The sequence below is a fragment of the Schistocerca gregaria genome, chromosome 8 (genome assembly GCF_023897955.1).
Source record: "Schistocerca gregaria isolate iqSchGreg1 chromosome 8, iqSchGreg1.2, whole genome shotgun sequence".
NCBI lineage: Eukaryota > Metazoa > Arthropoda > Insecta > Orthoptera > Acrididae > Schistocerca > Schistocerca gregaria.
In genome coordinates, this window is record NC_064927.1 from 125121494 (window position 1) to 125134741 (window position 13248).

The window sequence follows — 13248 nt, forward strand, 5'->3', positions numbered from 1 at the left end:
ATGGCACATACACAACATTGTATTAGGGATATGAACTCAAGATGAGAGAAATTACGTCTTATGCAGAGGTATATGGATAATCATTTTTCCATTGGTCCATTTGCAAGTGAAAGAGGAAAAAGAATGGTTAGCAGTGGTACAATGTGCTGTCAACTATGCACTGTATTGTAGCTTGCAGAATGAGCATGTATGTAGTTTGAATATTTTGTGCTGTTGTATGAGTCTTTTATTGACTCATCAATCAACTTTTCTTCATTTTTGCCCATAGGTTAATTGCAAAGGATTGACGTTCTTTATTTATACCCTTTCTGTGGTAACAAATTTGATTTGATTCTGTCTTGACTACAAAGATTAGAAACATTATCACCAGCATATCTGCTTATGAACAGTTATGGAATATTCCAACAATACTTACATGAATTCAGACACATTGAAAAATATTATCTATTTTGTCTCTACTGAGTGAAATGGTACTGTGGTCAGCATACCTGGTCTTGCATTCAGAGAGAGGGAGAGAGAAAGGGGGGGGGAGTCAAATGTTCAAATTTCTTTACAGCCATCCAGAGTAAGGTTTTCCATGATTTCTCTAAGTTGCTTCAGGCAAATGCTAGCATGGTTGCTTTGAATGGGGCATGGCCAGTTTCCTTCCTTATCCTTTCATAATCTGAGCTTGGGCTCCATCTCTAATGATCCCACTGCCGAAGGGAAAAATAGGTCTCTTCTGAAAATTCACCATAATTGTATCAAATATTGTCTAATTATAATTATTGTTCAATGTTTGTTACATTTCTGAGTTTCACGAATGATGTGTGTGAACCATATTAGTTGAATTTTATTGTTTATGCACTTTTAAATGGCACAACGGCACTGTGGCTGCATTGCTGTAGACAACACAGACACTAGGTCAAGACCCTCCACAGTAGTAGAAGTGTACATACCCACTAGCTCCACAGATGAACAGATAAAAAAAAATGTAATGGGTTATAAGAAATTATTCATCTCGTTATTGAAGATGAGAATTTAATTATACTGGGAGACTGGAATGTAAACGTAAGAAAGAAAAAGGAAAAGTGCAGTAGAAAATGAACTGGGGAATGAATGAAAGAGGAAGCTATCTGATACATTTTTCACAGAGTACAATTTAATCATTGCTAACCCTTGGTTTAGAAAGAAAATTATATATGTGGGGGAGGCCCGAAGACACTGTAAGGTCTTAGATGGATTATGTAATAATGAGAGAGACAGTTAGAAATAAGATTTTGAAGTGAAGATATTGCAGAAAGATAGAAAATTAATTAGATTGGATTAGGGTAATTTGAACAAATCAGATGTTCTTAAGAGTTTCAGAGGGAGCTGTAGGCAACTATTGACTAAGCCATGGGAAAGAAAGACAATGTGGTGAAGGTGGCAGAGGATCGAATAAGCAGAAAGACAACTCCTAGTAGGAATCCATAAATAACACATGAAATATTGAAATTAAATGATGAGAGGATAAAATATAAAACTGCACGAAATGAAGCAGACAAAAGGGAATATAAGTGTTCTACAAATAAAACTCATGAGGAGTGCGAAATAGGAAAGCAGAGATGGCTAGAGGAAAAATTGAAAGCTGTAAAAACATGTATGATTATGGAAAATAGCACATGATACTCCACTTTACCAATGAACTGTGTCATCTTGTTTTGTCCCCTGTAACAGCATAGTATGGTACTGTGGCATAAGGATTTCAACGTGTACAAAAACTACAGACATGTACCCACAAATAAATAAAAAAATAACTATGTAACTTTATTTTTTTGAGCTGATAATTAAAATTATTTGACTACCCCGCACAATGTCTTTTGGTCCCTTAGTATTGAGGAAACTTAAGCATATGGCGCTCTGCACTGAAATGTGATTAATTGTAACTCATGTATTAATTATGAAGAAAAACATAAAGAGAGGTAGGCACACTCATTCTGCACAGTAGTGTCCTAAAAAACTATAATGTTAATTTTCTGTGTCTTTTTCAGAAGTTATAGTAATAATTTTGCTGTCCCACAGAGGAAATACAAAGAATGTGTAAATTTTATTGTGGAGGAAATATGGTGTATCATTTACAGACAAAAGACAGGTTTTGTACATCCATCTTCAGATATATAATGGAACAGAATATAATATATTTTCTTTTTTACTATCTAGTACCTTCTCAGTTGTGCAGGATTATGAACAGCCAGTTTGTTGGAAATTGTGTTACCTCAGTTATAAGCTACTAAATATTCCTGACACAGGTTGTAATAATTCAAGTTTTTTTCTAAAACACTTTTCCAGGTTTTGGGTTACAGGGTGATCCTGCCTGTGAGATATTGCAGTACTGGGCACGTGTGGAAGGTGGACGTGTGGGTGACATGGCACGTGCTCGACAGCTGTGGAATGACATACTCAGTCAGGGTCACAGCTCCAGTGCAGCTATGTGGCTTGAGTACATCAATTTGGAAAGGTGAGTAAGTTATATGGTCTATTTCATTCTTCATACAGTATACAAAAAGAAAAAGTTGGGTTGGGTTGTTTGAGGGAGGAGACCAGACAGCGAGGTCATCGGTTCATCGGATTATGGAAGGACTGGGAAGAAAGTCAGCCATGACCTTTCAAAGGAACCATCCCGGCATTTGCCTGGAGCAATTTAGGAAAATCATGGAAAACCTAAATCAGGATGGCTGGATGTGGGATTGAACTGTCATCGTCCCTAATGCGAGTCCAGTGTTCTAGCCACTGCGCCACCTCGCTCGCTAATGAAAAAGTGTTAGTTTCCTGAAAGAATAATATCACAATAGAAATAATGTGACCTCCTTTACACAAGTAAAAATTATGTATCAACAATTTAATATATATTCATGGGAGTGAGAAACTTGTTGTCAGGAAGATTTGTAGTCACTGCTTTTGTTTTAATTCACTGTGTATGAGATGTGCATGATGAAGTTTTAGGCTAGTCAGTGCACTTCACATCTCTTTCAGCATTTGTTTTTACGATGAATAGATTGATAATTTGATGTTCCATATTGGGAGCAATCAGTGAAAATACAAATATCTTCATATATCAGGTGAAGTTAACAGCATTTGTTGGGAAGATTTGGGAGACTTTGTTGTCATTAAGAATATTAGAGACAAAAAACTAGTAGGTCTATATGGAAATAACAATGGAATCATCAGTTCAAACTAAAAAGTTCATGGAACAGATCAGATACGAAAAGGGAGAGTGTGGCCATGCTTATCTGTCAGAAATACAGTGTAATGAGGTAAGTATAGATTCATAAGAAAAAATGTTAATAATAAAAAATAGACTAAATTGTGAATAGTCACTTTTATTAGTTTCGAACTTGATTAGAGTAGTGCTTGCAGTTGTGACTTTTGACAGTTTGGTACAGAGTGAGTGCATCGAACTGTAGTTGCCAGCAACGGCTGAGTGCTGGCATTTGATGATAATACCATGCCTACCTCAGGTTGTGGCCATTAGCCAGTCACCAGGCCTTTGGCGGTAAGGAAATGTGACAACACCAAACAATACAGTTATGTCACTGAATCTCACAGTTACAGTGTAAGTAGAGCGACCCCAAGAAAAGAATAGTCACTATCCTCTTTCTCAGATCCAGAACTGTTACTGGAGCTACTGAAATTACCATTGGGTCTTCCAGCAGTCCTCCATGAATCCATGTCTCCTCTACTACCTTCTTGATATGGTTGACAATTCAAGACAGGTCCTGTGAGTAACATTTGCAGTGGCCTGTTTTGTCCACATTTCAATCTTTGATCATAAACTTCTTGTTGTTTCTTGCCATATATATGCTCACTCAGATACAAATGAGCATAATACAGAAGAAGCATGACTACACTAAGCCCTTTAACTTCAGTCAGTTCATCGACATGATAGTGTGGAGCTTTGGCTTGTACAGCGTTACAAGTTCCATCAACTCCACATTATTCATGCCAGGCTTGACTTCATCTGATGGAACATTTGTTTGCAACCAGAGCAAAAATCTGCTTTTCTCCACTGCTTTGTTGGAACTTTACTCATCACAACAGAGTGGTAGAGCCCATTTTCCATTACTACTGTCTCATTTGAAGAATATTTTGCAGCGGAACATTAGAAAACCACTACACGAAAACTGTGGCATTCATATGTTCGTGACAGTCACCTCGTTTCCTGGAATGAAACAGCAATAAACAGTTCGGAATGAAGCCGCGAGCAGGAAGACATCGAAGCAATTCAGAAGCGGTATGCTAGATTTGTTACTGGTAGGTTCGAACCGAATCAGGGCTCATACGGAGGTCTATAGAGAATCGTTTTTCGCTCACTCTATTTGTGAGTCAAACATGAAAGGAAATGACAAGTAGTGGTACAGAGTACCCTCTGCCACACACTGTATAGTGTCTTGGGGGTATCTATGTTGATGTAGAGTCAGCATGAAGGGTGATTATTCTGCTACCCTTGCCTACTGATGCTTTCATTTTTCTATTTCCTGTGCAGTCCATCCACCCTTTTGTCAACATGTAATGCACATTAACTGATGTCTCGTCCAGCCAAACAGTGTCTCATGAAAACAATTTTGAAGTGACTATCTGCTTCCAGTGAACTCTCCACTTCTTTGAGACTGAAAAGAAGTAAAGTGCGGTACAGTATTGCTTATGCTGATAACAAACGGACATGCCTGCACAGTGCATCTTGCTAATACATTCATCTTGGTAACCCGTCTGTTGTAGCTTCTTTTCTTGGGTGGGCTGCCTAATAAAGAACGACTTGATGTTGCTGCATCATTGGTATCTTCCATTCTTTCTGTGGTGTCACCGGCAGACATCACACTTGGTAGGTGGTAGCCTTTAAATCAGCTGCGGTCCATTAGTATACATTGGACCCGCGTGTCGCCAATATCAGTGATTGCAGACCGAGCGCTGCCACATGACAAATCTGGTCTAGAGAGACTTCCTAGCACTTGCCCCAGTTGTACAGCTGACTTTACTAGTGATGGTTCGCTGTCTACATACGCTCTCATTTGCAGAGACTACAGTTTAGCATAGCCTTCAGCTACGTCATTTGCTACGACCTAGCAAAGCACCATATTCAGTTACTATAATCTGAACAGATAATATTGTGAATCATGTACCGTCAAGAGCGACGTTCATCATTAATGGATTAAAGTTAAGTATCAAACTAATTACATCCGCTTTCTGAATTCTAATTCCTTGTCATGTTCCAGACCTCACATCAGTATAGTCCTTCCCTCTTCACACCAGCCAGCATGAGCTGAAACGCGTGCATTTCGGCCTCCATTTGTAATACGGTGTTGGCTCTTCTGCCAACACAACATTTTTCTTCTCCTTCCCATATTTCAGTGCCATATATATCAGTGTACATTAAGTGCAGCAGCCATTATGCTTACCACTCATTTAACATTTAAAATTGGACTGTCACTAATGCACTAGGGTTCAACACAACTGTGTACAAGGTACACAAATTTGCACTCTTGTCTATGGATCATAATTTCCCTTCCGGTGCTCGATATCATCACAGCTGGTGAACTTGTTCTCGAGTGACCTTGTTTATTCTATATCTTCTGTTCAGATATCCTGCTCTGTTATTGTTGATGCAACATAAACACAAAATACTCATTTGTAACACCTGACGATTGCAAAATGCTTCAGTGCAAAAAAATATGATTTCGCAATCAGATCTAACGAACATAAGTGCATCTAATTCATGACACCCCGTGGCACTGTTTATTGACGGTGCTGCAACAGAGGTACTTTATCAACTGATTTTTTAGCAGTGTGGTTGGGAAAGCCTGCTCGCTACTGGTGTTACCCGAGTATAATGACTTTTCTGGAGACTAGAAATCTACTCTGTAGGAATCAACATGGGTTTCGAAAAAGACCGTCGTGTGAAACCCAGCTCGCGCTATTCGTCCACGAGACTCAGAGGGCCATAGACACGGGTTCACAGGTAGATGCCGTGTTTCTTGACTTCCGCAAGACGTTTGACACAGTTCCCCACAGTCGTTTAATGAACAAAGTAAGAGCATACGGACTATCAGACCAATTGTGTGATTGGATTGAGGAGTTCCTAGATAACAGAATGCAGCATGTCATTCTCAATGGAGAGAAGTCTTCCAAAGTAAGAGCGATTTCAGGTGTGCCGCAGGGGAGTGTCATAGGGCCGTTGCTATTCACAATATACATACATGACCTGGTGGATGACATCGGAAGTTCACTGAGGCTATTTGCAGATGATGCTGTGGTGTATCGAGAGGTTGCAACAATGAAAAATTGTACTGAAATGCAGGAGGATCTGCAGCGAATTGACGCATGGTGCAGGGAATGGCAATTGAATCTCAATGTAGACAAGTGTAATGTGCTGCAAATACTTAGAAAGATAGATCCCTTATCATTTAGCTACAAAATGGTCAGCAACTGGAAGCAGTTAATTCCATAAATTATCTGGGAGTACGCATTAGGAGTGATTTAAAATGGAATGTTCATATAAACTTGATCGTCGGTAAAGCAGATGCCAGACTGAGATTCATTGGAAGAATCCTAAGGAAATGCAATCCGAAAACAAAGGAAGTAGATTACAGTACACTTGTTCGCCCACTGCTTGAATACTGCTCAACAGTGTGGGATCCGTACCAGATAGGGTTGATAGAAGAGATAGAGAAGATCCAACGGAGAGCAGCGCGTTTCGTTACAGGATCATTTAGTAATCGCGAAAGCGTTACGGAGATGATAGATAAACTCCAGTGGAAGACTCTGCAGGAGAGGTGCTCAGTAGCTCAGTACGGGCTTTTGTTAAAGTTTCGAGAACATACCTTCACCGAAGAGTCAAGGAGTATATTGCTCCCTCCTACTTATATCTCGCGAAGAGACCATGAGGATAAAATCAGAGAGATTAGAGCGCACACAGAAGCATACCGACAATCCTTCTTTCCACGAACAATACGAGACTGGAATAGAAGGGAGAACCGTCAGGTGGCTTGCGGAGTATGGATGTAGATGTAGATGTAGATGTAGATGTAGATGTAATGGTGTCGTGTCCCCTGTGGTGAGCCAAATGTCAAAAGTCACAACTTATTTTAAATGTGCTGTACATAATGTTGAGTAGAGTGCTTCCTGAACAAGGGAACGTTTCTATTACAGAATATATTTTTGCATCTAGTGTGTGTAATTGTAAGAAATAAACAACTGTAAAAGGTCTTAGAAGCTTGTAATTTTGGTCTCATGTAATTTACTGTTGGCCACTCAGCAGCAGAATGTGAGCCTCCCTCATTACAATTTTAAAGAGGCCATTAGTGTCTCACTTATTCATCAAGAACCTTATGCATTTGAAATCTATTATTCAGAACTAGTATTCAGAACTTCTAACAACAAATTAACGTGTCTTTATTTTCTGTTGTCCTATCGCTTATATTTTGCATGATGAAACTGCTACATATAAATTGTGCTTGAAGTGTTAAATTTAGTTAGTTGGGTTTCATTGGTTGTGATTGACCTGTTTTATTTCGTATCTTTTGAGTTAACTTCATCTTAATGCAGGTTACATGGTGAACGCAAGAGGCTGCGCTCAATGTTTGCACGAGCTTTGTCTTCTGTTCAGGATTGGCCGGAAAGCATCTACCAAGCATGGATAAACTACGAACGTGATGAGGGTACGCTTGATACATTGGAAGACTGTGACGCAAAATACAAGAAGTGGTTAGTTGAAACATTATCTTGATGTAAAATATTCCACATCAATAATATTCACATTATCTTGTAAGGTTTATGAAACTACACTCTCAGATCCCAAAATTTCCAGTCTGAGAAACACCAAAAACTCAATCGAGGTTTGGGGACTGTAAATACATGGTTTGTGTTAAGTGACTACTTTTTAAATGTCAAATCCGTATATTTACAGTAATGTGAGAACTGTTTCCCAGTGCCGGGTAACTTACATAGCTGATTTTTAGTGTATTAATTACTTCACTCAAGTGATTTGTACTTAAATTTTACTTTTTATTTAGGCACACAAACATACAAAGCTTTACAAGGCTTTAGGGTTCTCCATACGGCAGTTTAGGAACCACAGCAATATTTTAAATGGATTGATATTCATATTCCTGGGATTATGACCTTTCATCCGACTGAAACCCATTGTGCTGCAAAAGAGAGATAATGGAATTTCAAATTGTGAGAATTTTTCAGTAAATGTTATGAGTTAATAATATCATACTGTAGAAAATACAAACCTGTGCCCCATATGCCACACACAGTGATACTGTTTATCCTAGATTTAATGCTAATAGCAATGGAAGTGCTCACTCTATAGAACAATAGGTACGACTTTTGCGCTTTGGGTTCTCATGAGGAAAGGCTCTGACTGTTTTACTACCTTGAAAACACACACTACCAAATTATCCATGTAGAGGACTGTGTCAGAATCAGTCAAATACCACTTACATTGCTGAGTAATGAGTGCATTAGACAAGTAATTTGCAATTTACTTTTTTTTATTGTAGCAATGACTGAACATCAGCACTTAGAGGGGGTGTTCTGAAAAATCATCTTGAAGAAACAGTATGTAGTTCCGTATCACAACTGAGTCATTTAATCAAAGCCACTGGAAAATAATAAAGTTGTTCGCATGTGCAACATGCTGCTCAGCAGTGATAAGTTACCAGATCTGTTGCGAACAGGTTGGCATTTAAGGTGACATTTAGTGAGATTGCGAGATGCATTGAAAATGACCCTCCATTAAAATAAAAGGCATCCTGTTTTGGTTCACCTTTATACTGTATGACAAAATTATAGAGGAAGAATTCAGTACTAAGTCCACTTGTGGTTAAAGCAAGTACTTCCTACATACATATAAATACCAGATATAATTTCCGTTTATTGTTACCTGCTATTGTAGACTCATTGTAAATTCTTTCAAAGTTCAGAAGTGCTTCTGTATTGCAGTTGTAATACTGCAAGCCAGATAAGGAATTGTAGTGGCTGAGATGCAGAGGTTATTTGTAATATAACTTGCGAACATACTGGATTGGCTGTCTTTGTGATGCAGTAAATGCTTTGATTATTGATACTAGAGGACAAATCAGCCATTGCCAATGAAAGATGTCTTGTTGTCCAATATTACGGTGATTGCCTTTTGGACTAATCTGTCTTCACAGCTATAGAGCACAGACATTTCATGTTTTTTAGAACTAGTGAAGAATTCTTCCAGAAGTCGGCAATATTCTCAGTCGTGCTTATGTGTTTATTGAGGACTCAGCACCTTAACTATTGTTATCTTTACTCATTCCATTATTTGTATTCCACCAAGTGCTTTCTGCTACCACAATGATTGTGTTTAACTGTCTGTGTCACTCTTTGAAATACAGATCTTTTACTTTAGACACCACACACCATTTTCTGATATCACATCCCAGCCAGCAAAAGTTTTGAGATGTAGAAGTTGAATAAGAATTGATAATTTTAGATTCTAGCAAGTATGCAGCCATTATGAGCCACTGAAAGGTGCTTCATGCTTGGCAGGCATTCAGGGAAAATCATTGCTAGTTTCAAGATTCGGTTTAATCCTGCTACAGTTATAATCAAAAACCATATTTTAACAAAACATAAGCAATGCATTTGCTTGTACTACTACATGCCAGTAGAGGGAAACATTTCGGAGAAATAAAAGCTATTTATATTTCTGTCTGGCAGGACATTTTTTTACTGTAATTTTAGTATTTTCGTTTCATACTGTAAAATTGCTATTTAATTATAATACCAATTTTGCATATAATGGAGTTTGTTTATTAGGAGCATTACTTTTTTCCCTTCTGCCTCCTACTAAATATTGTGTGTGTGTTTCATTTTAACAGTATGGAAGAGGTACGGAAGCAGAGAGAGAGAGAATCATTCAAACAGGAAAAGAAACGTACGCCTGATGCAAAAGTGAAAGGAAAGAGAAAGGTAAAACAAATTACAAACATGTGCATTAAGTATACAGATTTTTGACAAGTGATGTTATTTTCTATTCATAATCTTTAAAAATAATTACAATATTGTGAAAATAATAGTTGATACTCATTACATAGTGGTGATACTGAATCACAGATAGATACGACAAAAAGACTGTCAGAGAACAAGACCTTCATTGGAAGTAGACAAGAAGAGAAAGACAGAAAATATGTAATGTTTTTTGTATTTTTTGTTGGTTTGAGGACTACTCTGGAGAGCTCACACAATTTTATTATCTTTCAGGTGTACCTATATGGTACCCTTTATTCATTTGCAGAAGAAGAGTAATGTGTCCTGCTACATTTTTTTGTGTGTTCACTCCTTGTGTTCATATTTGCCCTTTGATCCTTCCAGTGAAGAAAACACCTTTGTTCTAATTCATAGAAAGGAGTAATGTAACCTATGTGGCCTTCTGTAAAATAATACTCAACTTCTTTAACAAGGCTACAGGAAACTTAAAAAGGAATAATTTTTTAAAATATATGCAGTTCTATGGGCACAGAGACTAAGCTGCTCCAGTCCAAAAAGGGGGGTGGGGGCAGGAGGAGGAGGAGGAGGAAGAGCTCTGCCACAGCGGGGAAAAGAGAAGTTGTCTGCAATTTTCTTTTACTGCAAAACTACGTCAAGCAAAATAGAGCCCTAAAATTGACAAAAGTTATATAAGAAATTCAGATGGTAGTGCTCGTCAATATGATCAATGATAAGCTTACCATTTAATAGTGTGTGAAGTTTCATGACTAATAATCAGAGAAATAACAATGATACGCTAAAAACAATTATGTAAAATTATTGCAAACAGTTGGGCAGCAATCCATAGCAACAAATTCACACTGTAGTGTACAACTGGACACACGGTAATGAAATGAGTGGCACTGCCATATATTAGTCAGTGGGAAAATAATATGTGTGTGTCCCATAGTGACTGTAACCACAATAGGTAACAACAGAGTGGCAAAGTTATAAAGACAAATATTAGTGTACAGAATGAATTTTTCACTCTGCAGCAGAGTGCGCACTGAATGAATGTTCCTTACAGATTAAAACTCTATGCCGGATTGGGTCTCAAACCAGGAACCTTTTCCTTTTGTGAGCAAGTGCTCCACTGACTGAAGTACCAAGCTGAACTCCAGACCCACCCTTTCAGCTTTACTTCCACCAGTACCTCATCTCCTACCTTCCAACCTTCACAGAATTTGTGCTGCGCAACTTGCAGGACTAGCTCTTCTGGAAGAAAGGATATTGCGGAGACATGGCTTAGCCACAGTCTTTGGGGGGTGGGAGATGAGGTATTGGCAAAAGTTAAGCAGCGAGGACGGGTCGTGAGTTGCACTTGGGTAGCTCTGTCAGTGGAGCACTTGCCTGTGAAATGTAGAGGTCCTGGGTATGTGTCCTGGTCCGACACACAGTTTTAATATAGCAAGAAGTTACAATATTAGTCAAGTCTGTGCTTTTTCTCACGTTTGATTATATTTCATACGCCTGTTTCCAGATCATTTCACCTGTGCTATTTATGGTCCCCATTTGGGATAAAGTTGTTTGTTTCTTTAATGGATAACACAATTCCTTCTCATTTTCTGTCTAGTATACTACGTACATGATATTAAACATATAGTAGAGGCAGACAGTTTTTTTAACGCTTTAGATTATTTAATTATTTATTTATTTCAGCTTTACCCTTCAAGAGCAGCAAGATTGTAATCACTTTGTGTGGGCTAGAACCAAAACAGGTCAAATGTTTTGCTTAGTATTGTAAGATTTTTACTTTAAATTTTAATCATGTGTATTTTTCTCCACTGACCCTCTCTTCTTTTCTACCCTGTCCAGTTTACCTTTCTGGCAGTGATTACTCCACACACTCAGAAAACATTGTTTTTACTCATCTACATATACATGCACAGCTACACTCCGCAAACTGCCGTGAGTTGCACAGCAGGGTACATCCCACTGTACTAGTTATTAGGGTTTCCTCCTGTTCCATTCATGTGTGTATTGCAGAAAGAATAATTGATTGAGTGCCTCTGTGTGTGTGTGCAGTAATTATTGTAATTGTATCCTCACGATCCCTGTGTGATCGATATGTAGGAAACTGTAGTGTTTTTTAAAAAAACTTCACGAGTTTTCCACTTCAGTTCTTTCAGTATTTCTGTGGCACTCTCCTATGGACCAAGAAATCTGTGACCATCCGTGCTGCCCTTCTGTGTATGCGTTGAGTATCCTCTATTAGTCTTGTTTGGTACGGGTTCCACTTACTTGAGCAATTTACACAACCGGTCACATGTGATTTGTAGGTTGACTGCACTTCTCCAGTATTCTACCAATTAACCAAAGTCTACCAACACCTTTACCCATGATCATGTGATCATTCCATTTCATATCCCTACAAAGTGTTACACCCTGGTATTTTTATGCATTGACCAATTCCATCAGTGACTCATTGACATTATAGCCATAGGATACTAAGTTTTATCATTTTGTGAAGTGCACAGTTTTACTCTTCTGAACATTTGAAGCAAGTTGCATCAGAGATAACTGCATCATCTGCAAAAAGCCTAATTTTACCATTAATTTACAATTAATACTGACCTTACAACTTATCTTAGAAGAAAGATTAAGGAAAGGCAAACCTAAGTTTCTAGCATTTGTAGACTTAGAGAAAGCTTTTGACTGAAATACTCTCTTTCAAATTCTAAAGGTGACAGGGTAAAATAGAGCGAGCGAAAGGCTATTTACAATTTGTACAGAAACCAGATGGCAGTTATAAGAATCGATGGGCATGAAAGGGAAGCAGTGGTTGGGAAGAGAGTTAGACAGGGTTGTAGCCTCTCCCCGGTGTTATTCAATCTGTATATTGAGCAAGCAGTAAAGGAAACAAAAGTAAAATTTGGAGTAGGTATTAAAATCCATGGAGAAGAAATAAAAACGTTGAGGTTCGCCGATGACATTGTAATTCCGACAGAGACGGCAAAAGGCTTGGAAGAGCAGTTGAATGGAATGGACAGTGTATTGAAAGGAGGATATAAGATGAACATAAACAAATGCAAAACGAGGATAATGGAATGTAGTTGAATTAAGTCGGGTGATGCTGAGGGAATTAGATTAGGAAATGAGACACTTAACACAGTAAAGGAGCTTTGCTATTTGGGGAGCAAAATAACTGATGATGGTTGAAGTAGAGAGGATATAAAATGTAGACTGGCAATGGCAAGGAAAGTGTTTCTGAAGAAGAGGAGTTTGTTA

General features: G+C 38.2%; 1 protein-coding gene across 1 annotated transcript in view; it reads left to right on the plus strand.

Moving 5' to 3' along the window:
• Positions 1 to 13248, plus strand: part of LOC126284348 (squamous cell carcinoma antigen recognized by T-cells 3) — a 79590-nt gene that overhangs the window by 43057 nt on the left and 23285 nt on the right. Inside the window, exons 8-10 of the mRNA XM_049983203.1 lie at positions 2311 to 2479; positions 7561 to 7719; positions 9873 to 9963. Of these exons, the coding sequence (XP_049839160.1) occupies positions 2311 to 2479; positions 7561 to 7719; positions 9873 to 9963 (419 nt within the window). The remainder of the gene's footprint in view (positions 1 to 2310; positions 2480 to 7560; positions 7720 to 9872; positions 9964 to 13248) is intronic.